Raw genomic sequence first — 27,685 nt, 5'->3', positions numbered from 1 at the left:
CCTTTTGTCTGCCTGTTCTGTTGATATTGCTTATGAATGTTTTAAATGGTTTCTTCTTTATTATAGATCAACAAACTCCATTTGTGTAAACCTCTTATCAGAGCCATCGACAGCTCGAATCTGAAAGATGACTATAGCACAGCGCAGAGGATCACGTACAAGTACTACGTGGGGCGCAAGGCCATGTTTGACAGTGACTTCAAGCAAGGTACGGTGATGACACTATTCCGTGTCTGGGTAAGATGTGTTCTGCCTTACTGACATTGATGTCGCAGAGAATATAAGACTGTATTTTATTAAGGTGAGACGTATGTATAATCCAAGTCCAAATTGTGTGTGAGAGAGAGAGAGAGAGAGCGCGCGAGCAAGTGAGCATGCACATGCACCCCCATGTGAATGTATGCCGTGTGTGTTGTGCAGGTCCCCACAGAAGTCAGAAGAAGGTGTTTGAGCCCCTGGAGCAGGACTTACAGGTGGAACTGAACTTGGGTCCTTTGGAAAAGCAGGAAGCACTTTTGACTACCTAGTCATCTGTCCAGTCTCCTCTTTGCTTTGTTTTTTGAGACAGGGTCTCACTCTGTAGTACAAGCTGTCTTGGAATTCACTATGTAACCTAGACTATCCTCAAATTCATGGTTATCCTCCGGCCTCAGGCTCCTGAGTGTCCTGGAATTACAGGGGGTACCACACCTAGATTTATTGTATTTTTGAAATTTATTATTTTGTGTATGTGTGTGTGTGTGTGTGTGTGTGCATGTGTGTGGTGTGATTTTTTTGGTGTGTGTGTGTGCGCCATGGCTGGTGCACAGAGGGCAGATGACAACCTGAGCTGGCTCTCCCCGCCCATTTTTACGTGGGTTAGCTACCACAGAGTTGGAACTAGAAAGCCATTAGCTTGCTGTCCTCTCACGACGCATGTGTCCCTCCCCCGCAGTCTGTCCTTCTGTAGTATCCAGTGCTGCTGTTCTGAGTGGCCTCCCTGTGCCTTGCAAGTGTAACTAACGAGTGAACAGTATGCTGTTTGTGTGCATTTTATTCTCTGCATCTGCTGATGGATGTCTGGATTGTTCCATATCCTTGCTATAGTATGTAGAGCAGCAGTGAACCTGGATGTGTGATATCTGTGTGATAGGCATAGAGGGCTCTGGTGTGTGCCCAGGTGTGGAATGCCTGCAGCAGGTAAAGTTCTGTCTTTTAAGACCGATTTACATATAGCAGCATTGATTTGCACTCCCACCAGCAGTGAATAAGGGTTTGTCTTTCCCCACATCATCTTTCATGTTTGTTTAAAATCTTTTTTAAAAAATACTTTTTAAGATTTATTTTATTTTTGAGTTAATTATATGTATGTGTATTGGGAGAGGGGTTATTTGCATGCCTTGTTCATAGAGGCCAGACGATTCAGATCTCCTGGAGCTATAGTGAGAGGCATTTGTGAGCTACCAGATATAGGTGCTAGAACCTGGAACTGAACTCAGGTCCTCTGGAAGAATAGTATGGGCTTTTAACCCCTTAGCTATCTCTCCAAGTCAGTTGATGACAGATTTCATGATGGCAGCCATTCTGACTGTGGTGAGGTGTAATAGCAAAAGTAGTGCAGCGTGCATTATCAAGATGCCCATGCGCTCCCTTCCCCAGGAAATAGCAGGAGGGTAGCTTCGGAGGGGTGGCTGCTTAGGCTCCTTTGCAGTCAAGCCTCGTTTCCTTTTCTTCTTTGTTTTTAGTAGGTGATCAAGTTTCTACAGAAGGGGTTTCCTTGATCATTGCCCATTTCTCTTTTCATCTTAAACAGAAAGCCTAAGTTAGGAGCATTGAAGATGGCATCTCATTGATGTGGTGTTCCTAAGAGAGCTCAGTGATACTTGGGGATCCATAAGATAGCCGGGGTTGGTTTATTCACACTGCCACCCTGATGTAGCCAGGGTTGGTGTATTCACACTGCCACCCTGATGTAGCCGGGGTTGGTGTGTTCACACTGCCACCCTGATGTAGCTGGGGTTGGTGTATTTACACTGCCACTCAGCATTTTCTCTTCCAGCTCTTCCAATTTACTTTAAGCCTGAGTGGTCTTGAGCCTTGCCTTTGGGATTGCTGAACTATTTTGTGCTCTGAAAAAGGCTAGGCCTGGGCTGGTGAGATGGCTCAGTGGGTAAGAGCACCTGACTGCTCTTCCGAAGGTCCGGAGTTCAAATCCCAGCAACCACATGGTGGCTCACAACCACTCACAATGAGATCTGACTCCTTCTTCTGGAGTGTCTGAAGACAGCTACAGTGTACTTACATATTAAAAAAAAAAAAAGAACAATAAATAACAATAAATAAAGGGGTGGATGTAGTGCACACTTGTATGTAGTCAAATATTCATACATGTAAAATAAAAAAAAAAATCTTTAAAAAAAAAAAAGAAAAAGGCTAGGCCTATCCCTGAGTATTCTCTCAAGCTCTGCCGGGAATTCATCCATCCATCCACTCATCCATTTATCCTTCCTTCTTTCCTTCTTTCCTTCCTTCCTCCCTCCCTCCCTTTCTCCCTCCCTCCCTCGCTTCCTTCTTTCCTTTCTCTTAAAAAGATCAATTTCTTGAGAATTTCATACAGTGTGTTTTGAGTAGATTCATTCCTCCCAATTACCCCCAGGTGCGTTGCCCTTTCTTACCTCTCCTTTGTTTGTTTATTTCAGAGCCTCCCTATCATTTGTTTTACTTCCTGTTTTACTTCCTGGGTCCTGAGGTTTCAGGTTCTTCACGCCTGCCTGTCAGGCTCATTCCCTCTGTCAGCTTTTTCTTTTCTTTAAGATTTACTTTTGTTTTATTGAGTGTTGCCTGCATGTGGGTAGGAAGTGCATCGTGTGCATGCAGGATCCATCCAGGCAGAAGACAGTGTCTGAGTCTCTGGAACAGAAGTTACAGATGGTTGTGAGCCCCTAGTGTGGGTTTAGGAACCAAGCCTGAGTCCTCTGAGAGAGCTCTTAACAAAACAGAACATACTCAGACACATAAGAAGCCAATCCGTGCTGTCCGTGTGTGTATTCTTGGCTGTGGGCCCCACTCAAAGGGCCACACTAGGAACGTGCTGACTGGAAGGAAGCCGGCTCTGGGTTGTCTTTGCCTCTGTGGCTTCTTAGTGAGACAGCTTGGGGTGGATGGCACAGGCCTGCCCCAGTGACAGGTTCCTCAGCCCCAGACTCCAGTCTGTGTGAGGCGACCTGTGCTTTCAAACATATTTGTTGTCTTGTAGTCAGTGGCCTGACAGTCCAGGAGAGACTTCCATAGCAGGTGGAGTTCTTGCTTCCTTCTTTGGCTCGGCAGGACTTCACCTGTGTAGGAAAGTCTGTCTCCCAACGCTGCTCTCTGAACCTTGAGGCTTTGCACCTGAGGAAAGGCCTGTTCTGTTCACCTTCTTAACAGGTCTCATTGGCGGGTTAACCTTCTGAGATCTATGCGGGGTATCACTGGACAGTCTGCAAGAGGGTAGGATCTCTTGGCAAACTGAATATTTATTTTCTGTATTCTTTTTTTTTGTTGTTTTTTTGAGACAGGGTTTCTCGGTATTGCCCTGTCTGTCCTGGAATTCACTTTGTAGACCAGGCTGGCCTTGAACTCAGAAATCCACCTGCCTCTGCCTCCCAAGTGCTGGGATTAAAGTCGTGCACCATCACTGCCCAGCTATTTTCTGTATTCTTAAATCTATTAGGTTCAGACTCTTTACCTGAAATGAGAGCCCCTGCCTTTAAGAGTTGTGGGCAGGACAGACTTAGATCACAGGCTCTCAGACCATGTTTGAGCGTGGTGGTTTTAAGTGGCAGGCGCTCTGTGTGCTGCCCACGGTGGGCTTTCTCACTGCTGAGTCCTGAGTAGCGGTGTGGAGATGTGCATTTGTGGTTTCCAGCTTTAACAGCAATCTGCTGACCTGCAGGTGTCTGTACCAAATTAGAATCTCATCAGAAGTTAACGCACATAGTTTTCTGTTAACTGTGTTGTCTCTGATCACCATGGGGCTGTGGACTTTAATTAAGAGAAGTCCCTGGACAGAAATGAGGCAGGGCTGCTGTTCCTGTCGTAGGGCCGGAAAGCTGCCCTGCCTTTTGCACCAAGGTCATGGCACACTAGGCAGGGGTGAGCATACTGGGCTGTGTGCACGGTCTGATGTGAGGGCCTGCTCTCTGCAGCGGAGGAGTACCTGTCGTTTGCCTTTGAACACTGCCATCGCTCCAGCCAGAAGAACAAGAGGATGATTCTGATCTACCTGCTGCCAGTGAAGATGCTGCTGGTGAGTGAGTGTAGCTGACTGTAGCTCGCTGTTGCGGTGCTTGTGCTGTGGGGTGTGCTGGACCTGTGCACAGCCCAGAGCAGAGTGTGCACGTGCCTGCACATGCCGGCGCAGCTCCAAGTCCTTCCAGGGAGCTTTGTTGTGTTTATTCACGTGACAGAAACTCTGAACTGTAATGGTCATAGAACAAGGGAAACGGTACATGTTACTTATATTTCTTCTTAGAAGCTAGTTTCATGTCAGTGAGTTAACTAGAAAGGAAAAACACTATTCCAGTCTGCCTATGGGAATCTTAATCATAATAAATAAATATTTTTGAGACAGTCTTATGCACTTGAGGTTGGCTTCCAACTTAATGTAACCCAGACTGTCCTTGAACTCTGACCCTCCTGCCTCCACTTCCCAGTGGATGGGCTGCAGGTGCATATCCCTGTGAGGGTCAGTTGATGCTTGAGCAGGAACGCCACCTAGGTAGATAGACTAGTCAGTTGGCCTAGAGTACAAGCAAAGGGGTTCTTTTTCACATCTAAGACTAATACATGGCTGAGGGAGGCACACAGTGCTGCATGTGGCTGAAACAGATGGTTGAAAATCGCTTATGAGAATGGGAAGCAGGGAGGCCGCCCCTCTGCGGCCCCAATCCCACTGACCGTTCTCATTCCCCAGCCCTGGGCTTACCCTGGTGTCTCTTCAGCTACCACCTCCCTACCTCAGTGCGTAAGTGACAGAGCACATGGAAGGTCATGACTGAAGTCATACCCATCAAGTTGAAAAGCTGTGCCCAGGCCTCCTTAGTTCTTGACCAGAGTTTTGTGTTTCTGTGTGGCTGTGCAGACCACAGCACTCACGGAGCTTAGAGGGTGACTGTCCCTCCTTCTGCTCTGCGGGGATTGAACCCCGGTCATCAGGCGTGGTGGCAGGTGCCTTGACCTGCTGAGCCTTCCACCTGGCACAGCTTCTTCCACGTGCTTTGCTATGCTTTTGTTTGTTTCCCTGTTTAAAGGTAATCTCTTGATAAGAATCTTACTGATCTTAAAAGTGGAACTGTTGGGGCTGGAGAGATGGCTCAGGGGTGAAGAGTGTTTGTTGCTCTTGCAGACATTTGGAATTGGGTGCCCAGCATCTATGACAGGTGGCTCACAGCTGCCTGGAACTCCAGCTCTCGGGGATCAGATGCCCTTGTGTGGCCTCTGGGTACCTGCACATGTGGGATGTACACTACAGATATACTCGTATAGACATTTTTTTTTTAAGTGAGAGTGCTTCTGTTATGGAAAGCTAACTTTCTGTCCTAGGGTCACATGCCGACCATCGAGCTCCTGAGGAAATACCACCTGATGCAGTTTTCAGAAGTGACCAAAGCCGTCAGGTAGGCCCGTGCTTTCACACTTTAAGAACAGGAGGCTAGAGGAGATTGCACATGTGTTGCCCTGGAAACCCCGATGAGCTCTCTTTCTGTGATTTGGCTCTGTGACCCACGTGGTGTTTCTTCTTGCCCAGTGAGGGCAACCTGCTGCTGCTCAATGAGGCGCTGGCAAAGCACGAGACGTTCTTCATCCGCTGTGGCATCTTCCTCATCCTGGAGAAGCTGAAGATCATCACGTACAGGAACCTCTTCAAGAAAGTGTGAGTGCCTGGGGACACAGTGAGCAGAGCTGCTCTGCAAGCATTGAGCCCCAGGATCCATGTCAGAGCTGGAAGCGTGCAGGCCATAGTAGGTGTAAAAACAGCAGAGACAAGGAGAGCCTCTTTCAGCAAGGCAAGGACTGGCAGCTGAAGTTGTTCTCTGAACTCTACATACACACCTGCATTCTCACACACAATTACACACCCATCATACACACACACAGACAGACACACATATAGACACACACATAGACACACACAGCAGAAAAGAAAGTGGGCTGCCTTGCAAAGGCATCCCTTGGGCAGATGATACAGCCTCATTGTAGCCTATAGGGGCAACATCCTGACCCTCGTGGGACAGAGGCTGACCCTGAAGGCTATATAATGACATAGCTTGGCAATAGACTCAACATGAGCTTAGGGTACCAGACGCCTTCTGCCTGTCCACGCTATTGTGGAACTGTTGTCCTCTTTCCTTTGCTCCATGGCAGCTGGCTTATCCTCTGTCGCCACTGTGTGTCAGGGCGTTAAGCGTGATGGCTCCCTTTCTTGTGTGTGATGCTGGACAGTGGCTCTTCTGAGGCCTCGTCCCAGCCGCCTCTCACACACACAGACCCTTTTATAGCTGAAGGCAGTCAGTCAGAAATAGTAAGGAGGAGCTGAAGTCACAGGACATCTCAGAGTTAATTGACATGATAAAGAATGCATTGAAGATTTAATAGATACTCAGAAAATATCTAAATATCTATTCATACAGTGGCTGCTTACAGTACAAAGCTTATATACTATTGTGTTTAATAGCTGTCGTTTGTGGGCCGTGTTGCAGAGTGTATCTTATCAGTAAGAACTTAAAATATGTTGAACATTAGCTCACCAAATAATGTCACTGCCTGTCCTCTGGCTCTTCTTCTTGTCCCTGAAGTGCTGAGTCCTGTTGTTACTTACAGTAGTTTCTTTTCTTCATAGGTATTTGTTACTCAAGACACATCAGCTGTCCCTAGACGCCTTTCTGGTCGCTTTGAAGTTCATGCACGTGGAAGACGTGGACATTGACGAGGTCCAGTGCATTCTGGCCAACTTGATATACATGGTGCGTGAGTCCGCCTGCTCTCAGGGGGCTGTGATACGGTGCTGATGTCACCAGGAGACCTATTGATGAAGGCATATTCTAGTAGAACTGACTTTTCTTCCCCCCCCAGTAAATACTATTCAAAGGGCCTCTTGTGGATCAGTATTGAGGGCTATAACCTGTACTAGTGTGTCCCCAGGGAAGGGAGTTTTCATCATCATGTCGTATTTGATGTGACTGAGACTCAGAAGTGTAAGCCTCTATCCTTGTCTGTTTCAGGGTCACATTAAAGGCTACATCTCCCATCAGCATCAGAAACTGGTCGTCAGCAAGCAGAACCCTTTCCCTCCGCTGTCCACAGTGTGCTGATGCCCAGGCCTTGCCAACAGCGTGCTCCTGCTACCGCTGCCCGCTGGAGCTCACATCTCCTGGTGCAGTCGCCAGCACCTGAGGCACTCACTGTGGTTTCCAGTGTCCTAACTCATGCCAGCCTTGCCAAGACCTGGAGTTCTTTTTCAAGATGGACCAACACCCTGCTGCTGGCCTGTGGTGCTCCTGAGCGTCCGGGAAGGAGACAGCTGGGCTTCGGTTTGTTTATGGAGGCTACCTTTGTGACATCTTGTAGGGTTTCCTCCCTCCCTCCTCTCTCTCTCTCTCTCTCTCTCTTTCTCTCTCTCTCTCTCTCTTTCTTAAAAAGGTAACCCAAGTTTATACAAGTGGCACGAGTTCTTTACTGTCTGTTATGTAACACATCTGTTTTCATATGCAAAATGTCAGCATTGTGAGCTCGGAATGCTGGGTTAACTTGAGGCTTCTTTTTAAAAGTAGAATTTAGGGGGAGGAGAGACGGTTCAGGCGAGAACAGCTACTGCTCTGCCAGAGGATGTGTGTTTGATTCCTGGCACCCATATGGCAGCTCACAGCCTCTAACTCCAGTTCTAGGGGACCCATTGCCTTCGTTGGCCTCCACGGGCTCCTGCACACGTGTACAAAAGCTCACTCAGGCAAACAGGCATGCATACATAAATAAATACACCTTTTTTTAAGAAAAGCAAGAGTTAGTCTAATGTAAATTCCAACAGTTGTAAAGGCTGTGCAGTACTAAGACAGGACCTGGCTGTTGGGCTCTGGTTATGGCCCCTTCTGAGCCTTTCCTCTGCCTCGCTTCCGTTTCCTATAGCCACTGTCCTGTCGGGCCCTCACCCTGCAGCTTCATCCAGCTTAGCCCCTTCCAGAGACCCTTCCTCTAGACAGTTAGCCTGGGTGGGCTTCAGCAGAGGGTTCTGGGCACAGTGCATCCCGCAGCACTGGGTACGGCCAGCTCTCCCTCTTCCTTCCTCCTCCTCTTCCTTTTTTTAAATAAATAGTTTATTTATTTTATGTGCATTTGTGTTTTGTCCGCATGTATGTCTGTTTGAGGGGGGTCAGATCCTGGAGTTACAAATAGCTGTGGATGTTGGGAATTGAACCCAAGTCCTCTGGAAGAGCAGCTAGTGTTCCTTACCACTGAGCCAGCTCTCCAGCCCCTAATACTCCAACTTCTTAAGAGTGTCTGTTTCCTCTGTGTGTTGTTTATTTTGTTCACTTGTCTATCATCTCTGTATTTCTCTGCCTGCCCGCCCACCCGCACATCTGTCCATCCATTTGTCTGTCTGAGGTAGGGTCTCTTTATATAGCCTGGCTGGCCTGGAACTCTATGTAGACCATGCTTCCACATGATGCTATTCTTGCCTCTGTGTCCCCAGACCAGGTGGGTGCCACGATGTGAGGCTTGTCCCCCGTTTATGAGAAGTGCACTAATGTGGAAAGGCTAACAATTTGTTAGTCTCTGCAGAGTTTTTGTAGTCAGAAGCCATTCCTTTTGCAGACGAACTGTGGGGGAGCTTACGTGGTCTCCACGGGGCATGGTGCAGGACGTCCCCTTACGTGGCTGCTTCATTAGCATCCTCTTGCAGGATGGCAAAATCACCCAAACTATGCCATGAGGCATCAATATCCTGACTTTATCCCAAATCTTTGCCTGGTCAAGGCTTTGTGGCTTTAGGCAACTGCTCCATGTGATGGTCCTGGGGGCTAGAAGGTGGCTCACTCCTGAATATGGGCTTGGATATTGGGCTCAGTGGGGTGGGCGTGGACAGCTTGTATTCTCCATGTGGCCATCTCCAGCAGCTAAAGCTGGGTTCCAGAACAGGGCCAAAGGAAGAGGTGCCTGTGGTATGAATTGTACCACTTTCCAGCTGAGAACACTGCCTTTGCCATGTCCATGGTCATGTCCCTACTCTCTGAACCATTCGCCCACGGTGTGCAGAGAGGCATCTGGCATTGAGCGTGGCCCCTCATAGGCTGGTAGAGCTTATGAGCTCCACCAAGGCTAAGCCTGCCCTCCTGTGTCCTCTGTGTCCATGTCTATGGTGTTACCTCCTGCAGAGCTGCCATGAAGAGCTGATCCAGTAGAGTGGTATCCTTGTAACCATTCAAATATTAGGGTTGCTATGAGCGTCCAGGGTCCCATAGTTCTGAGTTTAGAAGCAACAGAATCAACTTTTCAGGCTGCTCCAGGTAATTTATTAAACAGTGACGTCGTAAGTCAGAACCTGATTGAAGTGACGAATAGTTGAATTTAGAAATTAAAGAAGCAACCTCTCTACAGTGTGTGCTGTGTCCACAGTATGTGTCTGTGTGCTGTCTCCACACTGTGTGCTGTGTCCACAGTGTGTGTCTGTGTGCTGTCTCCACACTGTGTGCTGTGTCCACAGTGTGTGTCTGTGTGCTGTCTCCACACTGTTTGTCTGTGTGATGTCTCCACAGTGTGTGCTGTGTGCTGTCTCCACACTGTGTGCTGTCTTCACACTGTGTGCTGTCTCCACAGTGTGTGTCTGTGTGATGTCTCCACAGTGTGTGTCTGTGTGCTGTCTCCACACTGTGTGTCTGTGTGATGTCTCCACAGTGTGTGCTGTGTGATGTCTCCACAGTGTGTGTCTGTGTGCTGTCTCCACACTGTGCTGTGTGCTGTCTCTGGTGTCCTAGTTCGTGGGCACACAGACCCATACATTATTGTAACTAGTTTGCATCAACATTAAATACTCACACTTATCTCTTGCCTAAGGGCACACTGCTTTGGCCCCTTATATTTGTTCGTTTGAGACAGTGCCTTATTTCACAGCCCAGTCTATCTTCAGACTTGGGGCTCAGTTTACCTTTTCCTCCCCTTTTAAATGTCATCATAGCCACAGTTGAGCTATTCCTCTTAGAGATGAAGGTGCTGAGGCACAGGAAACTAAGGTCTTGCGTAAGCACAGCTTCCCCAACCACAGGGCTGAGTTGAGAGGCTGCCGCACTCCTGGAATCCGCTGAGGGCTTCGCCCAGCGTGTCTAGCTACAGCCTTGTCAGGAGGTCCAGGGCCCTCTTCAGTACTAAGCTTGCTCTCCTCTCCCTAGCAGAACCAGAATGAGGCTGCCCTTGCACCTCCTGTTCCAGTGTTCGACACACCAACTGTGACACAACCACGGGTGTTCACAGCCTCTCTCCACTCAGCTTCCACTCAGTAACTCGGCCAGTTTACGACTGACACTGCTTTTATTTCACAAATCCTATTTTTTTTTCCCTTAAGGCCTCTGTTTGGATAAAAATTACCAAAGAAACGCCTTGCTGGCTAGCTTTCATAAGGCCAGAAGCCTGTGCTAGCTACAGGAACAGCGGAGGCAACAATGGTCTTACCCAGTGCTGGGCCCTCGTCCACAACACTGACATGCCAGGCAAGATGTGCACATTGGTGCAATTGTGGGTACAGAACTGCTTTCTGGCTGATTGTGAGGCCTGCTTCACAGGGATTCCATGCCTGAAGCTATAATCTCGGCCAAAAGCTTGTGACTGGGGAGGTCACAGGCCTGGGGTAGAAGCTGCTAGTGTTACTTTGCTAAAAGGTCATGTTAAAAATTACCTTCTAAATATATATGCTCATACCATAGAGCTGGGCTGTTGGCAGCTTTGGTCAAAGAACCCTCTTTTCATAATGGGCCGCAGTTAATGCAAAGATGTATAATTAGTCAAAGCGTTAGAGTAGGGGCTGAGGGCTCAGGCCTATGGGGGACATCTTAATCAACAGGCCCCAACTCCCTTTCTCTTGCACCTACACCTCCACCTCCATCAAGGCTTAGGGAAAATCGTCCAAGAGAATGGGGAAAAACATACAGCTGAGAGGTGGGAGGGATGTCGAGAAGAGTGCCTTCTAGTGGGAACAGACTCAGCAGCTGGGGTGACCTGGTCAAGACTGCACAAGATCAAGCCAGATTCTGACATAGATGGGGGGTGGTCCCTGCCACACTCCCCACTGAGGAGCTGTTGGCAGTTGATAGCTGCTGAGGGAGGGAAAATTGTGTAGTCCTGAGGGTGCTCTAGTGGATGGCCCCACACCATACACACAGAGGTAGTGCTAACTGAACTTAGTGGAGTCTCAGGAAATATAAGTGGAGTTGGAGAAGGGAAATGGGATGTGGGTGTAGTCACATTTCATTATATGTGTGTATGAAATTCTCAAGAGTAAAGAAAAATGTAAAGTTCCAAGGAATAAGAGGTCATCTTCCAGTGCTAACTGTGACCGGATTCGACCCTCTGGCAGCCATGTTGTTGGATTTCAGCTACTTCATGATCTGTTTAAACCACATGGAGTATCTCGGGACTGCGGTGAGGAGGAGCATTTGCGATTGCCCTGGTGGTGGTGGCGAGCCTAGGATCCCCGTGAGGAACCAGGTGCCCTTGTGTTCTCGGGTCACCACACTTCCTTCCACCCAAGGCCCCATCACCACACTGCCCTTCTCACAGCTTGTCCTCGTAGTGACCGTTACATTCAGGGTCTGTCCGCATTCCTCGCCATCTGCTTGTGTGACCGACAGCAGCATCGGTGTGGTAGCCAGGTGTGTGCCATTAAGCATCCAGCCACTGAGGAGACCCTCCGTTCCAGGGATGAGGACATGCTCTGCAAAGTCCCTCTCTGGGACGCAGACCGGGAGACCAGAACTGGGGCACTGCAAGGGCTCCTCCAACTGCAACAGTGACACGTCGTTCTCCCCCGACTCCTCGTCATAACGCATGTGCACGTGAGTGCTCTTGATCCTGATCCTCTGGTCAACATCTGAAATCATGAGCAACCAGCCAGCTTACAAAGTTTTGTTTGCAAAGGTGAGATAGCCACCGGGTACTGACTGCTCAGTGAAACCCTGGGGGCCAGCAGCAGTGTTCTTCCGGGACTTGAGTGTAGATCAAAGTGAGCTGAGCCCACTCATTTCACTGTCCTCTAAAAAAGCCAAATGTTTATTCTGGAATACAGGACAGCATGGGGAATGATTAGAAAACGGGGGACGCTGAAAAGGAACGGCTCCAGGCCCATCTGAACAGGTTGCTCAGGGCTTCTCAGCACATTTGGCTTGTTCAGGGTGGGGGTGGGGGTGGGGTCTCAGCTTCCAGATTGTTCACCTAAATATTTAAAGATAAGCCGTGAGACACGCTCACTTCAAGGCTCACATTTGCTGTTAAGCACATCCATAGCCGATTATAGGAACTTTCCAACAGGGAGAAACGGTTGTCTGCATCTTAGGGATGGAGAATGAAGCTACAGATAAGAGATGGGATTGCAGCCCAAGATGATAGGGAGGAGGAATTTGAACCCCATTCCTCTGGGAGGAGGGATTTGAACCCAGCTCTGCTGGCCCTCAGCCAGCCCTCCAGGTCCAGGTGGTGGCCCTGCTGCTGGGACTCGGCCTGGTCTACATGCTACTTAGCACTGGCCTGCTGTGCCCACATGTTACTAGACTTGTCTTGTTTGTCCATGCTTGCAGTTTACAGCTATTGCTGTATTATTGATGCTGTTTCGTGTCTTACCTTAGGAACAACATTTCCAGTAGAAAAAAAATCATTGTATTCCTCTGTTGGGTTGCTTTATTTATGAGCTTATCGAGTTCACGGAAGAGCTACTTACTTGCTTTTACACTGATGTTGCTGTGCAATAACGAACACTTTGCTGTTGTCAACACGAAGTCTTCCTGTAGTAACACGCCGGCACAGAAGTCTTCTCCTTCCGAATTTGTTAATCTGACCTTTAAAAAATAAAAGAAAATGGGAGCCGGGCATGGTGGCGCACGCCTTTAATCCCAGCACTCGGGAGGCAGAGGCAGGTGGATTTCTGAGTTCAAGACCAGCCTGGTCTACAGGGTGAGTTCCAGGACAGCCAGGGCTACACAGAGAAACCCTGTCTCGAAAAACAAAAAAAAAAAAATGGCTGTTAGGAGCTGGTGTGACATCAGGGAAGAGTAAAGCTGAGTAGGTGTCCTGGGCACCAGGGATAAACAGTAAGTGTTCACATCCCACAGTCTCTTCCTTGGTGTCTCTGACAACACTGCCAAGGTTAGAGGCCCTTCCTGACAAAGGAGAGTAATGGCTGTTAGATTTTTCCTCCCCCTGGAACAAGGGAAACAGACAGAACTGAAGGGCTGGTGACTAGGGACATTGATCTTTCAGGGCCAGAGCTTTTGTGACTCCTGAGTTTGTATGGCGCAGGGCAGCAGGGATAACTCAGGCAGAACCCACAGAGTGGCATGGGAGTGGAGAGCCCCAGAAGACACAGTGGCAGGAGCTGCAGGAGAGGGCACTGGGGAGCTGCAGGCTCTGCCTGTTGTCAGGAGTCATATGGTTGGATTGATTTGTGGAGAGAAACTACTTAAGGCCAGGGAAGCTTAATCCAAAGGGGCAGTGGGGACAGTTCTGGGCTCACGAATGCTGAAAGTAATGTGTTATTCCAGCCACTTGAAAGTGTGGCCAAGCATTTGGTATATACAGCAGGGTCTTGCCTCTGTAGGGGAAGCAAATGGCCCCAACCACAGCACTGGCCTTCCCCAACAAAGCCTAAAAGCTAGGGATAATTGCATTAAGCTGTTTCTGGGCATCTTCCCGTGTTTCAGAGCATCAGTGAAACATGGTTACAGAGCTTTCTGTAAATAGTAAGTTATAGTTTACAAGCTCCGCAACCAGGCAGGAAAACCCACCATGATCCATGTTGCATACTGAGGAGAAAGTCAGCCAGGCTGACTCAGAATGAACTGTTAGGTGTGGGCACAATGTAGGGCCAATAAAGCAGTGATTACTGTTTCAGAAACCCAAATAACTAAGTAGAGAGAAAAAAACACAAGTTAAATTTAGGTGATGGACGAGGACTGGAGAATTGGTTCATCGGTCAAGAGCACTGTCTGCTCTTCCAGAGATCCTGAGTTCAATTCCCAGCACCTACGTGGTGGCTCACAACCATCTGTAATGGGATCCAATGCCCTCTTCTGGTGTGTTTGAAGAGAGTGACAATGTACTCACATTCATTCATTAGATAGGTAGGTAGGTAGGTAGGTAGGTAGGTAGGTAGGTAGGTAGGTAGATAGATAGATAGATAGATAGATAGATAGATAGATAGATAGATAGGTAGGTAGGTAGGTAGGTAGGTAGGTAGGTAGGTAGGTAGATAGGTAGATAGGTAGATAGGTAGATAGGTAGATAGGTAGATAGATCTTTAAAGAGAAAATGTAGGTGATGGATAGAGTCTACAGATTGTGGATTAACATCATATTAGATGCTGGAAAAGGAAAGATGACTGACCTTGAACATGGAAGTCGACACGATTCAGATTAAGACAGAGAGGAGCCTGGATGCTTACCCACCCACTGGGTCCACACCAACCCACACTGTCTGCACACCCTACACTGTGTCTGCACTCATCCACACTGCCTGCACACCCCACACTCTGTCTGTACTCATCCACACTGCCTGCACACCCCACACTCTGTCTGTACTCATCCACACTGCCTGCACACCCCACACTCTGTCTGTACTCATCCATACTGCCTGTACACCCCACACTCTGTACTCATCCACACTGCCTGCACACCCCACACTCTGTCTGTACTCATCCACACTGCCTGCACACCCCACACTCTGTCTGTACTCATCCACACTGCCTGTACACCCCACACTCTGTACTCATCCACACTGCCTGCACACCCCACACTCTGTCTGTACTCATCCACACTGCCTGCACACCCCACACTCTGTCTGTACTCATCCACACTGCCTGCACACCCTACACTGTGTCTGCACTCATCCACACTGCCTGCACACCCCACACTCTGTCTGTACTCATCCACACTGTCTGCACACCCCACACTCTGTCTGTACTCATCCACACTGCCTGCACACCCCACACTCTGTCTGTACTCATCCACACTGCCTGCACACCCCACACTCTGTACTCATCCACACTGTCTGCACACCCCACACTCTGTCTGTACTCATCCACACTGCCTGCACACCCCACACTCTGTCTGTACTCATCCACACTGCCTGCACACCCCACACTCTGTCTGTACTCATCCACACTGCCTGCACACCCCACACTCTGTACTCATCCACACTGCCTGCACACCCCACACTCTGTACTCATCCACACTGTCTGCACACCCCACACTCTGTCTGTACTCATCCACACTGCCTGCACACCCCACACTCTGTACTCATCCACACTGCCTGCACACCCCACACTCTGTCTGTACTCATCCACACTGCCTGCACACCCCACACTCTGTCTGTACTCATCCACACTGCCTGCACACCCTACACTGTGTCTGCACTCATCCACACTGCCTGCACACCCCACACTCTGTCTGTACTCATCCACACTGCCTGCACACCCTACACTGTGTCTGCACTCATCCACACTGTCTGCACACCCCACACTCTGTACTCATCCACACTGCCTGCACACCCCACACTCTGTCTGTACTCATCCACACTGCCTGCACACCCCACACTCTGTCTGTACTCATCCACACTGCCTGCACACCCTACACTGTGTCTGCACTCATCCACACTGCCTGCACACCCCACACTCTGTCTGTACTCATCCACACTGCCTGCACACCCTACACTGTGTCTGCACTCATCCACACTGCCTGCACACCCCACACTCTGTACTCATCCACACTGCCTGCACACCCCACACTCTGTCTGCACTCATCCACACTGCCTGCACACCCCACACTCTGTACTCATCCACACTGTCTGCACACCCCACACTCTGTACTCATCCACACTGCCTGCACACCCCACACTCTGTCTGTACTCATCCACACTGCCTGCACACCCCACACTGAGTCTGCACCCCAGGCCTGGCTGGGTCATTCACAGTCTGATAAACTGTATTTCTGGATCTTTTTGCAGCAGAGGGAGACTTACTAAAGTCCATAATTGGTCAAATACAGAGAGTAGGTGACTGTGGGGTCCCTGTACCTACTCGATACATCTTCAGTGTAGCCCCCCTGAGGGAGATTTCAGGACAGATAGTGGAAGGAATTATAGAATCCAGAGGACCAGGATACCTGTTGTGAGGGAATGGGTTCTAGACATGACAGGGAAACTATGAAATAGCAACAATGTAGCTGCCTAAACAATACTGCATAATGACAACACAAGCTGTGGGAGAAGAAATTTCACAGATCACCCACTCATACATAAAGAGCAGCCAGCCAATGAGTACTGAGAATGGAAGAATCCGGTTTGTTCAGGGACCAGCTGATAGGTTATTCCATCCCAAGGGGCCAGCGCTGAACACACGCACATATGAGCAACACTAAATGGATTTAATAGGTGCGTGTCCCCCAACTCCCTTTCAAATTCACGCCTTCTTCCTCTTTATTTATTATTACAATACACACAGACACACACACAAAACCACTGGATCCATTTGATGCTGCTTATATGTATATGTTTGAATAAAATAAAATCTGATTTATTTTATATTTACACATATTTAGAATATATTTACCCAGCACTTGGGAGGCAGAGGCAGGCGGATTTCTGAGTTCGAGGTCAGTCTGGTCTACAAAGTGAGTTCCAGGACAGCCAGGGCTACACAGAGAATCCCTGTCTCGAAAAACATAAATAAATAAATAAATAAATAAATAAATAAATAAATAAATAAATAAAATTTAGATTGAATTAAAAATATTGAAACTATTTTCATCTGTTCTTATATTAGTGTGACTGCTGGAAACGTCTTCACTGCTGACATGATGAGTGCTATATCCACTCTGAGGTGGCTATTCCATGGGATGTAATGAAGTAGAGGACCAAGTCTGCCACATAGAGTCATGAACAGAGTGAAAAATAGGGAAGTCAAAGCCAAGATGGTAGCACAGAACCACAAGGACCAAACGAGGTGCAGGGTGCAGGGTTACAAGGCAGAGCAAGCAAGGACTCAATTACTGGCCAAGTAGCTGGGACGTACAGTGAAGGGCACGGAACTGGGGAACAGGGAGAATCTTACATATTGTGGACAGATTACATATGACACCTGTCAAGAGCAACTGTCAGGTGAGCAGCCTCCAATGCTTAAATTCTAAATTGGTCAACGGTCAATGGAAAAGGAGAACAAAGAGAAAAATGGGAGGGTAACATAGTAGCCTAGAATCCAGGCAGGGGGATGTGCATAGAAAGCCGCCTCCCCTGTTGCTCGGCCGTGGCATAAAGCACAAGCAGAAAGCCACTGGTCGACACGCATGGCATAACCTGGTGGATGTGACCAACTCACACTTTGAAGGAGCAAAGGATGCAGAGAGCTGAGTCTGCGCCCAGGAAAGAGCTTTTCCTAGTCCTCAGTCGTTACCTCTCTTGGACAAGAAAATGGAAACAACAGAGCAGAGTTTGCAACAAAATAGAAGCTGTGACCCAGTGCTATTACCTGCCAAGGGAAGCTAGGCTGACTCTGGCTGCTTTTTGTCATTCTGATGTGTTCGGAAGTCAGGGCCCCGCATGCGCATTTGTCTTCATTTGTGGCAGCAACATGGGGAGAAAACCAGTATCATCTGAGCAGATGTGGGGTCCACGGTGGCACTCGCCTAAAGTCTCATCTGAGCAGATGTGGGGTCCACGGTGGCACTAAGCCTAAAGTCTCATCTGAGCAGATGTGGGGTCCACGGTGGCACTCGCCTAAAGTCTCATCTGAGCAGATGTGGGGTCCACGGTGGCACTCGCCTAAAGTCTCATCTGAGCAGATGTGGGGTCCACGGTGGCACTAAGCCTAAAGTCTCATCTGAGCAGATGTGGGGTCCACGGTGGCACTAAGCCTAAAGTCTCATCTGAGCAGATGTGGGGTCCACGGTGACACTCGCCTAAAGTCTCATCTGAGCAGATGTGGGGTCCACGGTGACACTCGCCTAAAGTCTCATCTGAGCAGATGTGGGGTCCACGGTGGCACTCGCCTAAAGTCTCATCTGAGCAGATGTGGGGTCCACAGTGACACTCGCCTAAAGTCTCATCTGAACACTGGCAGATAGGAGGTCATTGGTGCCCGTGGGAGCTGGGTGAAGCTGAACTACCTGCTCTCGGGATTAGTTAGGGAGCAGTCAAGGATAAGAGAGTCATCGGCCTTCTGACACAGAGCACTTCCGGTTGCTCTAACGTAAAGGCCAAAACCCGGGAGCCAGCAACTGCATCTAAGTACCCACAGCACTCCAGCCCCCAGGCCTGACGGCAGAAGGAAGGTGAAGTGGAGGGTCGCTGCCTACCTCTGTGAAAACTCACCACTTGGACCACATGATTTCTGGTCCTTGCCCAGCTTGTAGCCCTTTGCACAACTGCACATGTAAGATGACTGCCCCGGGTGGCAGAAATGCTGGCATCCATCCGTCCTCTCTAGGTGACATTCATTTTTAGCTGAAAGGGAAGGAAGGAGAAGCTAGAACCCGCCTTGCTGGTGTGGAACAGTCGATCATTGTCTACCTGTGCCAGCCCTGGTGTTGCGTGCGTGTATGTTACATGTACAAGGGAAATATAAGCATGGTAACACAGCTACAGTCCTCATAGAAAGCTTCCCACACTCCAGTGTCCCAGGAGACTCATGGAGACGCAGTGATGTGGCACCTATATTTGGCCTGAAGAGGAGTCACACATGTATGTCTTCCACTACTCGAGCGTCTACGTTCCCAGTTGTTTCCCAACGCAACCGCTGCTGTTTTTGGATTGTTCCTTAAAAGAACAGAGATGGGACCAAGAGGGGGTCAGAGCCCAGGACAGAAGGCTGAGCAGCTGAGGTGGGGCTGAGGTTCCATGATACAGTCCAGGTGGGACACACCCAAAGCCCGGGGATCGGGAGTTGAGAGTGAAGGGCGAAGAACCTTTTCTCCACAGAGCTGCCTCTGGGCTACCAGAGACACAGGAAGAGTTACATGTATGTATTCCTGTAGTCAACAATTATCAGGAATCCATACCCTTGGTCCCATGAAGTCATTTGCGTGGGTATTTAGGGACTGTTCTTAGTCAGGCCTGGTGCTACAGGGCTGTTCATCATAGCTCCTTTGAAGTCTGAGGAAGGAGAATCATTAGTTCAAAGCCTGCTTGGACTACATAGCAAGTTCCTTTATTTTTATTTATTTTTTATGTGTAGGGATGTTTTGCCAACGTGTGTGTGTGTGTGTGTGTGTGTGTGTGTGTGTGTGTGTGTGTGTGTACCATATGCATACTGTGCCCACAGGGGTCAGAAGGAGGTACTAGATTCCTCCTGGGACTAAAGTTATAGAAGGTTGAGAGCAGCCATGTGGATGCTGGGAATTGTACCTGGAAGAGCAGGCAGCCCTCTTAACCTGTGAGCCATCTTTCTAGCCCCAGGTGTAGCAAGTTCAAGGCCAGTCTGGGGAATTTACTCAGACCCTGATCAAAATAGAAAGTTAAAAGCCTGGAGATGTTGCTCAGTGAAAGAGCATTTGCCTGCACATATGGGACCCTAGAATTAATTCCTACAACTTAAAATAGGACCATTTTCTCATGAAGCTTTGCTTTGGTTTCTCTCTATCTGGAGTGTCCCCGACTAGCGTGCCAGTCAGACACATTTGCATCCTGCCCTTCCAACTTGAACACTAATTATGGATTAATGGGATGGGGAAAGAGAAGGAGAGGAGAGACCCCTATGCTGTGAAATGTCAACAGAACTGGGGCCAGACAGTGGGTCACAGGATGCAGCCAGCACCTGTGGCCTGATTTCCAGGGAGGGACGGAATAGGGGAATCAAGGAGCCCCCTGAGATGAGCGTATCACGGTTCCCAGTTCCCGGGCACCCTCTTGTGCCTGAGCAAGCTGCTGTGTGTGACTTCGGACAAGGATTGGGGATGGGTGGAGCCTCACCCATTGCACAGGTCTTGCCCTCATAGCCCGGAGAGCACGTGCAGCTGTAGCTGCGGATGTGGTCCTCGCATGTCCCGTTGTTGAGGCAGGGCTGGGAGACGCACGGAGAGCCACCTATGGAAGAAGGGCCTCTGAGCCTGCATTGTGGAATCCTTGAGCCAGGACCACCCCGAGCTTGCTCCACCAGGGCAGAGAAGGCCACGTTCCAGGTGCTTGCAGTCCCACTGGGTGCGGTGTGACCCCTATGCATCTCTTGACATTACTATCACGCACTACTCATATCAGTGTCCTTAAATTCACCCACCCATGTTCTCCATTCTGCTTTACACCTCTTTCTGCTGACACCCACCCCATGCTGCTCCTGAGGAGCCTGCAGAGACCCCAAGACAAACATCTGGGTTGCAGCCACAGTTCTCTGCAGTCTGATTCACAACTTCTGGCCTATAGTTTGCTCCTTCCCTGAAGTAGGACAAAGTATGCGGTGGGGAGGGGGCTCCTGGCTGTTGCCTGAGCCCTAGCTGCCTGGGAACCCCCAGATAGCAACACACTGAAACCAGAGGCCTCATTGTGGTCCTGCTAGGGAGAGCCTCAGAACCATTGTCCTCCCCTGGCAGACACCCTGTCCCTCCCAGGAGCCAGAGGCTTAGAATATGAATCCATGGGCCCCAGTGGAGACCCATCTCAGAGCAGAAGAGGAAGAAACACAAGCCAGAGAGCTGGGAAGGCACTCACCCCCATACTGTCTCCAGAACTCATCCTGTGGAGGCAAAAGGTAAGAATGTTACCCCAGGTCTTGGTGTATTCAGTCTACCATGGATGGACTCCAGATGAGAATGTGTGGATTTTACTCACTCATCTTGACAATGTGGAATTTTTTGTGTGTGGTTTCTAATTACATGGAACAGGAGTGGAATATTCTATGCCAGGTACTTCCCATGCCTCACGGGGAGGGAGCTACACTGTGTCTCTTCCCCGGCTGCTTTCTACCTCACTCTACAGAAGTGTATGGCAAAATCTTGACCTATTTCTTAAAAAAATAAATGGTTATAACTGTAAAGGCTCATGGGGGAGGCTGGAGTGAAGGCCACATCCAAGTGAGCTACTCAGACATGTGGTGTGTCCCCAAACCATACTTCCAAATGGTGTGTGGATGATGTCACAGTTGCTGTTCCCCTCACAAATGTAAAGTTAGGGTGGGCTACTTAAAAACCTTTCATTGCTTTCTCTAAATGACAGATTGGCTGTTTCAGAAGGATCCTCTATAGCCTCTGAGCCTTTAGGAAGCTATAATTAAAAATATTTAAACACTCTATGGACAAGAGGTCAATGTTTTACCCACAACCAGTTTTAAATATTGCTACATTATTGCTACCTTTACATGTCAAACTATTGCCCTGCTGGGGACTGAACAGGACAAGCCCTCTGCCAGCATACCACACCCTAGCCTGGGAAATTGATATTAAATATTTTACAACCATATTCTCAGGAATTTACATGGAAATCGTCAGTGTTCCTTACATTTCCCTCTTTCTGCCTGTGGCAGAACTCATGAATAATTAAAAATGTCGAACTCTTACCTGACCGTTTAGTGTAAATGCATGTGTGAGAAAAGATGTTCCTTAATCATGGGCCATGGGGAGTGTTCTTGCTGTGAGTCTGTAAGGGGAAAGTTTCGTCTTTCTAAAATTCTCCTGGCACGTGCAAGCAGCAGAGAGCGGTGCTTTGGCTGTGGTGTGATTGGCAGGTCTCCCCAGCAAGGCAGCCTGACCAGAAGGGAGTGGGGTCCTCACCTGCTGCTGAGGCTCTTGCTGCATCTCTAGGTCTCCTTTTTCATGTGTGAGGTCAGGCTTGCGCCAACCCCAGCATAAGGAAACGAACTAGTTAGTCCTGAGACAATTGTGCATGAACTGTTAGACAGCACACGGGCACTGAGGGCTTTCGTACCGTGATGACGTCATTTTCAAACACTTCTCTTGCCTCCTCGTAGTTGCAGACTTCCTCATAACACTCCTTCTCCAAGTTTCCCTGGAAGATTTCTTCCAGGAAGTACGAACTACCCCGCCTCCACCTCCGCAGAACGTTGTTTGCCTTCGGGGCTGGAAGAAACACTGTAGAGAGGCAGAACAGTGTGAGCAGGGGGCCCTCTCTCACCCAGGACCTCAGCTAGCGTACGCTGTTCCCCACTGGTCAGTAGGGCCTGCTCTGTGCATCCTCACTCCTCGGCTGGGCGTGTACTTTCTCTTGGTTGAGTGAGTGGATGGCCCTTGTGAGTTTTAGGCAGACACATTGGCATTTTATGGATCGAGGATCCAGGCCCAGAGAAGCCACGCTATGTCAGCTGCAGTAGGTGAGAGTCCATGCCCCCTCAGCTGCGGTAGGTGAGTGTCCACACAGAAGCATGAAGACATGGGCAGGCACACCATCCATCGTCTGCCTCAATGTTATCTACCCTGGCACTTTTCAATCTTGGTGTCACAAAAATGTAACACCCGTGGACAGATACACAGTAGGTCACCAAGTGCTTTATGGAGAGTGGAGGGCATCCTTGTGTGAACAAGAAATACAGGAATATATTTGCTTGCATATGCTTGGCCAAGGGAGTGGCACTACTAGAAGGTGTGGCCCTGTTGGAGTAGGTGTGTCACTGTGGGTGTGGGCTTTAAGACCCTTATCCTAGCTGCCTGGAAATCAATATTCTGCTAACAGCCTTCAGATGAACTTTTAGCTCCTCCCACACCATGCCTGCCTGGATGCTGCCATGTTCCCACCTTAATGATAATAGACTGAACCTCTAAATCTGTAAGCCAGCCCCGATTAAATGTTGTTCTTACAAGAGTTGTCTTGGTCATGGTGTCTGTTCGCAGCAGTAAAACCCTAACTAAGACACAGGGATCATGTGGCTTCTCCACAGTAGGAAGGAGTCCTGAACAGGCAGACAGACAGACAGCTCTGGGCTCAGGGAGCACTAGGGTAGGCTAAATTGCTCCCTTAGGCCCAGCTCAGGCCCACATGGTTTTCCTTCCTGCACATTCATAGGGCAGAATTGGGCTCTGAGTGCCTCGTACCCATGCTGCCATCTTGGACTCTTTGGGCAGTGGTCTGAGGAGAGAACAGCCTGCCAGAAAGATGGACACAGCTTGGTGTTGATGTGGCAACAAGGCTTTGTCCACAACAACGACAGATGCCATCACAGGACTTAGAGATCTGGTCCTACTCACCAGGAGCATCCAGCTCACGGTCACTGTCAACAGCAAGTTAACAGTGCTCTCTCTCTCTCTCTCTCTCTCTCTCTCTCTCTCTCTCTCACACACACACACACACACACACACTCCACTGTGCAAGGTACCAAGTAGTCCCATACATGCAGATCACAAGGCTCGGCAGGCTCAACCCTACAACTGTGATTTTCTGAGCACCTTTGTGTTCAGGCCCGGGTGAGTGCGGAGAGCCGGCAGACAGAACTTGCCCATGTGGGCTCCATCCTCACAGGGAGTTAGCATTGAGCAAACTTCCACAGGAGTGTGAGGCATGAACGGAGGGAGTGTGGAAGTCAGAGAGAGTGGAGGTCAGCGGCCTGGAACCACACACAGATGGCCCTGAGGAGACTTAGAGAGGCCGGGAGTGCCACAGAAAGCTTAGATGCTCCAGGGTGGAGACAGCAGGGTGGATCCAGGCCCAGGCTAGCTGTCCCGCAGTCCTCTGGCACAGAATAAGAACATCTGGCACATAGACAGGCTGCAGCCTAGCTTTGGCTAAGGGGTGGCCAGCCTGGTCTCATCCTGCACAACTTAGGCTGTACCACACTGACTTTCAGGAGGGAGAATGAGATCATGGCTTGTCCTTTCAAGCCCCTAGAGACCGGATCATCTCTAGAACCATTGAGTGTCCCAAGGATGAGATGGCTAGGTCTGGTGATTCATTCCTGTGGTTCTAGCATGTGGGAAACTGAGGCAGGAGGATTGCCAAGAGCTGAAGATAGACTGAACTACATAGTAAGTCCTAGACCAGCTTGAGCTATAGAATAAGACTCTGCCTTAAGAAAATGTTTTGCCCTTCAGTTACTTGATATGCCAGGATGGGTTGGTACCCGGGGGGGGGTGGGGCTCCCCCTTTGCAGAGGAGAAGGGGAGGGGTGGGGGAGGGGCTGTGTGAGGGGGGTGCCGGGAGGAAGGGAGGTGCAATCAGATTCTAAAGTGAATAAATAAATTAGTGGGGAAAAGCGAGAACATTTTCAAAAGAACAAAACAGCAAGTGCCTACCGGAAAGCTCCACCTGGTGCAGGATGAGGGTAAGGATGAAGCCCCGGAGCAGCAAGATGCAGCCAGCCATGCTAACCCAGAGCCTGGCTGGCCCAGGCAGAGCAAAGTCTGCAAACAGCCAAAGTCCAGGGCCCTGGGAAGCACTGCGGTCAGTGTGTGCCTCAGAACACACAGAGGCTAGCCTAGATGACCCATGGACCCAGAGGCTCGGGGAGGAGGCTCACTCTCATTCCGCTCCTTCCGGATTTACTGTTAGGGAGAGAGAGACGTGGAGGGGATCTCTGCACAGGTGGGCTCATTTCCCCCACAAGGCGCCTTCCTGGGTCCGGGCACAGCAGTGAGTGGGAAGGATGCCACCGCAGGGAATATGTAGTCTTACAGAGGAGAGGCAGGTAGCATTAACAGGGAAGGGAATTTTACAGTGCAAAGTTCCATGATGAAAATGGGCAGGTGAGAGACCTTGGTGAGAGTGCACAGCGGGATCTGAGACATGCAGGAGGAAGCCAGCTGGCGTGTCTGGAGCCAGACGCACAGGGACGCTGGAGTAGGAGGAGACGAAAGTATCGTGAGCAAATGTGTCCTATCAGTGCAGCAGGTGCCTGTATCTTTGGTTGAATGAAGGACAATCACAGGGGCAAAAATCTAATGACACCTATAAGCACAATTATTTATTAAGGTAGAGAGTGAAGAAGACAGAGAGGGCAGCACCCTATCTTCAATGCATACACTGTGGAGTTGTTTTTAAAAAGTTGGATGAGAAACAAATTCAACTGTACCTTTCGTGAGTGACCCAAGCTGGAAATTAATTTTCTAGGATCAAGCAGGTGACGTTCAAGCAGTCTTGAGGTCTCTCTGTGCTGTGTCTTAGGGAAAGGCTGAAGAGATCTGTCTGTGGGGATCCATCCCACGTGAACATTTACACACTGTTAAAAACTAATCTCAAAACCAAGAACAGCCACTTGAGAAGAGGGGTCCAAATCCTTCCCGTCAGCACTCAGGGAACTCTGAGGAAGGAATGCTGGGAAATTTGTAAGAGCCCGAGGTAGACACGAGACAACAAAGAAAGTGGGCCTTCTCAATACAATGGGATGGACACACGTATGGACACAGACACGGGGCAGCGTGCACACATCTATGCCAGACGGCTCCCAGGCTGGGAGGGGAGGTAGACACAAACCCCACTAGGAACCCAGAAGTTCTCTCCAGTTGGCAAGCACTCTCAAAGGAAAAGTTCGTTTTCCCCAATGGAGTCCCACTAGGAAGACAAACCACACTTAAAGGCAGGTCTCATGCCCAGCAGATGGCCAACACAAACCAAGCTCAATGGTATTTTCTCAGGGTTGGTTTGTTTATTTGTTTGACTTTTCATTTTTTTATTTTTATTTTTTTTGTCATCATCTGGGTATGTCTTTCTTACCTCACAGGTCATCTGTTTACACATTATAGCTTCTGACTTTTTTTTCCTTTTTTTTTTCTTTTTGTTTTGGTTTTGGTTTTTTGAGACAGGGTTTCTCTATGTAGCCCTGGCTGTCCTGGAACTCACTCTGTAGACCAGGCTGGCCTCGCAGCTGAATGTGTGGCCTGGACTAAAAGTCGGTCTTCCCCCTCAGAAGATCCAGATTAAAAGTCGGTCTTCTGCGCCCCCACCATGATTCAATCAAGAAAGTGCCCAGACACTAAGGTCTCAGTTTATTTCAGACAGAGTCAGTGATGCCAAGAAGAGCCATCACAGGCCTTAAGCTTTCAGACTCAGTGTCTCTGGCCTCAGCTATTTCTGACAGTTCTGTGCTAATGTCACCTAGATCATGTTTTTTTCTGAAGAATTTTGTCCTTTGTTTTCCCCTGCTACCTAGGACCACTTTAAGTAAATTCTTTGGATGAAATTAAGGCCCAGGCAAGGGGAGCAAATCCCCAGAGCTGAGGAGGAGTGCTGGGCCTGCTCTTCCTCTGACCTCCTGCTCGCCCACTCTCTGGGCATGGGCTGATCCGAGGACTGATAGGCAGCATGTCCACTCTAGAATCAGCTTCCCCAAACCATCCAGGATATAAAACCCCTGAAGACATCTGAGGCTCTTGTTCCTCAGCCCCGAGAGGGGTGTGGCCTCTGTGGAAGCTACCCTCTAGGAGCAGTCTTTTCTCCGTCTGCCATTTGCTAGTAAGAGGCCAAATCTTTTAAGTTCAGACTCGATTTTAGAGAGCCTGACCTAAGCTGAACTCAGGTAAACTAACAGTCAGGTACCTAGCATTAGTTCCCAAGTTGCCCCTCCACAAAACCGGAGCCTAGCTCCAGTCTCTAGGCTAATCCCCAACAAGACCAGCATTTCCAGGTCACACCCTCAACAAGATCAGTGTCTCCAGGTTATTCCCCCAACAACCCTGCACCCCCAGGTTACAAGCCCACCCCCTGCCTAACAACCACCAATGCAGAGGGAAGCAGAAGTTAAGTTTATGATAGGACTCCCAGCAGCAGCCAATTATGTTAAAGTCCATAGTAACTTCCCAGTTAGATGCTTGCACACTCACCCCATCCCTGCTTGCTCCTTACCATAAAGCCTTGCCCCGATAGATATTCAGGGTTCCCCCACCACCCAAACCATCCTGCATTACGACAGTGCACTGGGGCAGTCCAAGCTAGCTTGAATAGAATAAAGACCCTGCTGTGAGTTGTATCAGATGGGCTCCTGTCTGGTTTTATTTGGGGGGGGGTTCAACCCCTCCCTGCCACTACACTAGGTCTTATTTCTGGAATCCAAAGTATTCTTAGGAGCAGAGCCAAGTGAGGACTGCTCTTTTCTGTTTCAGTTTAGAAGCCATCACCATCTGCCCTGGCAATCTGCACTCTTCATTGCTAACACACCCGGGGAGCCTGGGTCCCCATCAGCAGCACACTGAGGAGCCTGGTCACCAGAGCCTGTGCCCACATTGCCAGCACCACAGAGCTCCTGGGTCCCGACTGCCAGAGCCACAAGGGGAGATACCTCACTAAATCCAGGATTAACTTTCCCAGCCCTGACACTCAGTATCTGGGTGATGGATTTTCTGCTTGTTTTGAAATTATTGGTGATATTTTTTATCTTAATGTTTATTGTGGTAAAATATGTATAACATGAAAGTGTTCTTGAGTAAATTGACTTTGAAAATTACGTCTTCAAAAATAATGTATTTATTTTTTTTTAATTATATGTGAATTAGTGATTGTCCTGCATGTGCGTCTGAGTAGTTGGGTTCCCTGGAGCTGGTGTTAAAGACAGCTG

The 27,685-nt window shown here is 49.1% G+C and overlaps 2 protein-coding genes across 7 annotated transcripts in view; one reads left to right on the top strand and one right to left on the bottom strand.

Moving 5' to 3' along the window:
- Pcid2 (PCI domain containing 2) overlaps positions 1 to 10,055 on the top strand; it is a 29,868-nt gene extending 19,813 nt beyond the window's left edge. The window contains exons 3-8 of one of the 2 annotated variants that reach the window (XM_006508761.3): positions 67 to 208; positions 4,167 to 4,267; positions 5,563 to 5,636; positions 5,768 to 5,893; positions 6,860 to 6,983; positions 7,242 to 10,055. In XM_006508761.3, the coding sequence (XP_006508824.1) occupies positions 67 to 208; positions 4,167 to 4,267; positions 5,563 to 5,636; positions 5,768 to 5,893; positions 6,860 to 6,983; positions 7,242 to 7,331 (657 nt within the window). In that variant the 3' untranslated portion in view covers positions 7,332 to 10,055. The remainder of the gene's footprint in view (positions 1 to 66; positions 209 to 4,166; positions 4,268 to 5,562; positions 5,637 to 5,767; positions 5,894 to 6,859; positions 6,984 to 7,241) is intronic. The other variant, NM_178708.3, reaches the window with a different exon arrangement.
- On the bottom strand, positions 9,505 to 24,947 carry Proz (protein Z, vitamin K-dependent plasma glycoprotein). Of its 5 annotated transcripts, none has more exons than NM_001357220.1 (8): positions 24,432 to 24,623; positions 21,963 to 22,280; positions 20,905 to 20,929; positions 20,173 to 20,286; positions 18,577 to 18,708; positions 17,735 to 17,817; positions 12,938 to 13,055; positions 9,505 to 12,094 (listed from the first exon to the last, which is right to left on the bottom strand). In NM_001357220.1, the coding sequence occupies exons 2-8, from the start codon at positions 21,984 to 21,986 to the stop codon at positions 11,601 to 11,603; spliced, it is 990 nt and encodes a 329-aa protein (NP_001344149.1). In that variant the 5' UTR covers positions 21,987 to 22,280; positions 24,432 to 24,623; the 3' UTR covers positions 9,505 to 11,600. The 5 variants fall into 5 exon arrangements, with proteins under 5 accessions (NP_001344149.1, NP_080110.1, XP_006508921.1 ...); NM_025834.4 differs by having other exon boundaries at positions 22,117 to 22,280; NM_001357219.1 differs by lacking the exon at positions 9,505 to 12,094 and adding an exon at positions 12,245 to 12,435 and having other exon boundaries at positions 22,117 to 22,280.
- Between the last annotated feature and the right edge of the window lie 2,738 nt (positions 24,948 to 27,685).

The sequence above is a fragment of the Mus musculus genome, chromosome 8, assembly GCF_000001635.26.
Source record: "Mus musculus strain C57BL/6J chromosome 8, GRCm38.p6 C57BL/6J".
Lineage (NCBI taxonomy): Eukaryota > Metazoa > Chordata > Mammalia > Rodentia > Muridae > Mus > Mus musculus.
This window is presented reverse-complemented; position numbering and strand designations above follow the sequence as displayed.

What these genes read in the sequence shown, in the direction of transcription:
- Proz (NM_025834.4), bottom strand. Translation starts at nt 24,501, where the DNA reads ATGGCTGGCTGCATCTTGCTGCTCCGGGGCTTCATCCTTACCCTCATC. An exon ending in GAAATCATGTGGTCCAAGTG is followed by an intron (nt 17,818 to 18,576) that starts GTGAGTTTTCAC and finishes CCACAAATGAAG; the next exon opens with ACAAATGCGCATGCGGGGCC. An exon ending in CAACATCAGTGTAAAAGCAA is followed by an intron (nt 12,095 to 12,937) that starts GTAAGTAGCTCT and finishes TCATGATTTCAG; the next exon opens with ATGTTGACCAGAGGATCAGG.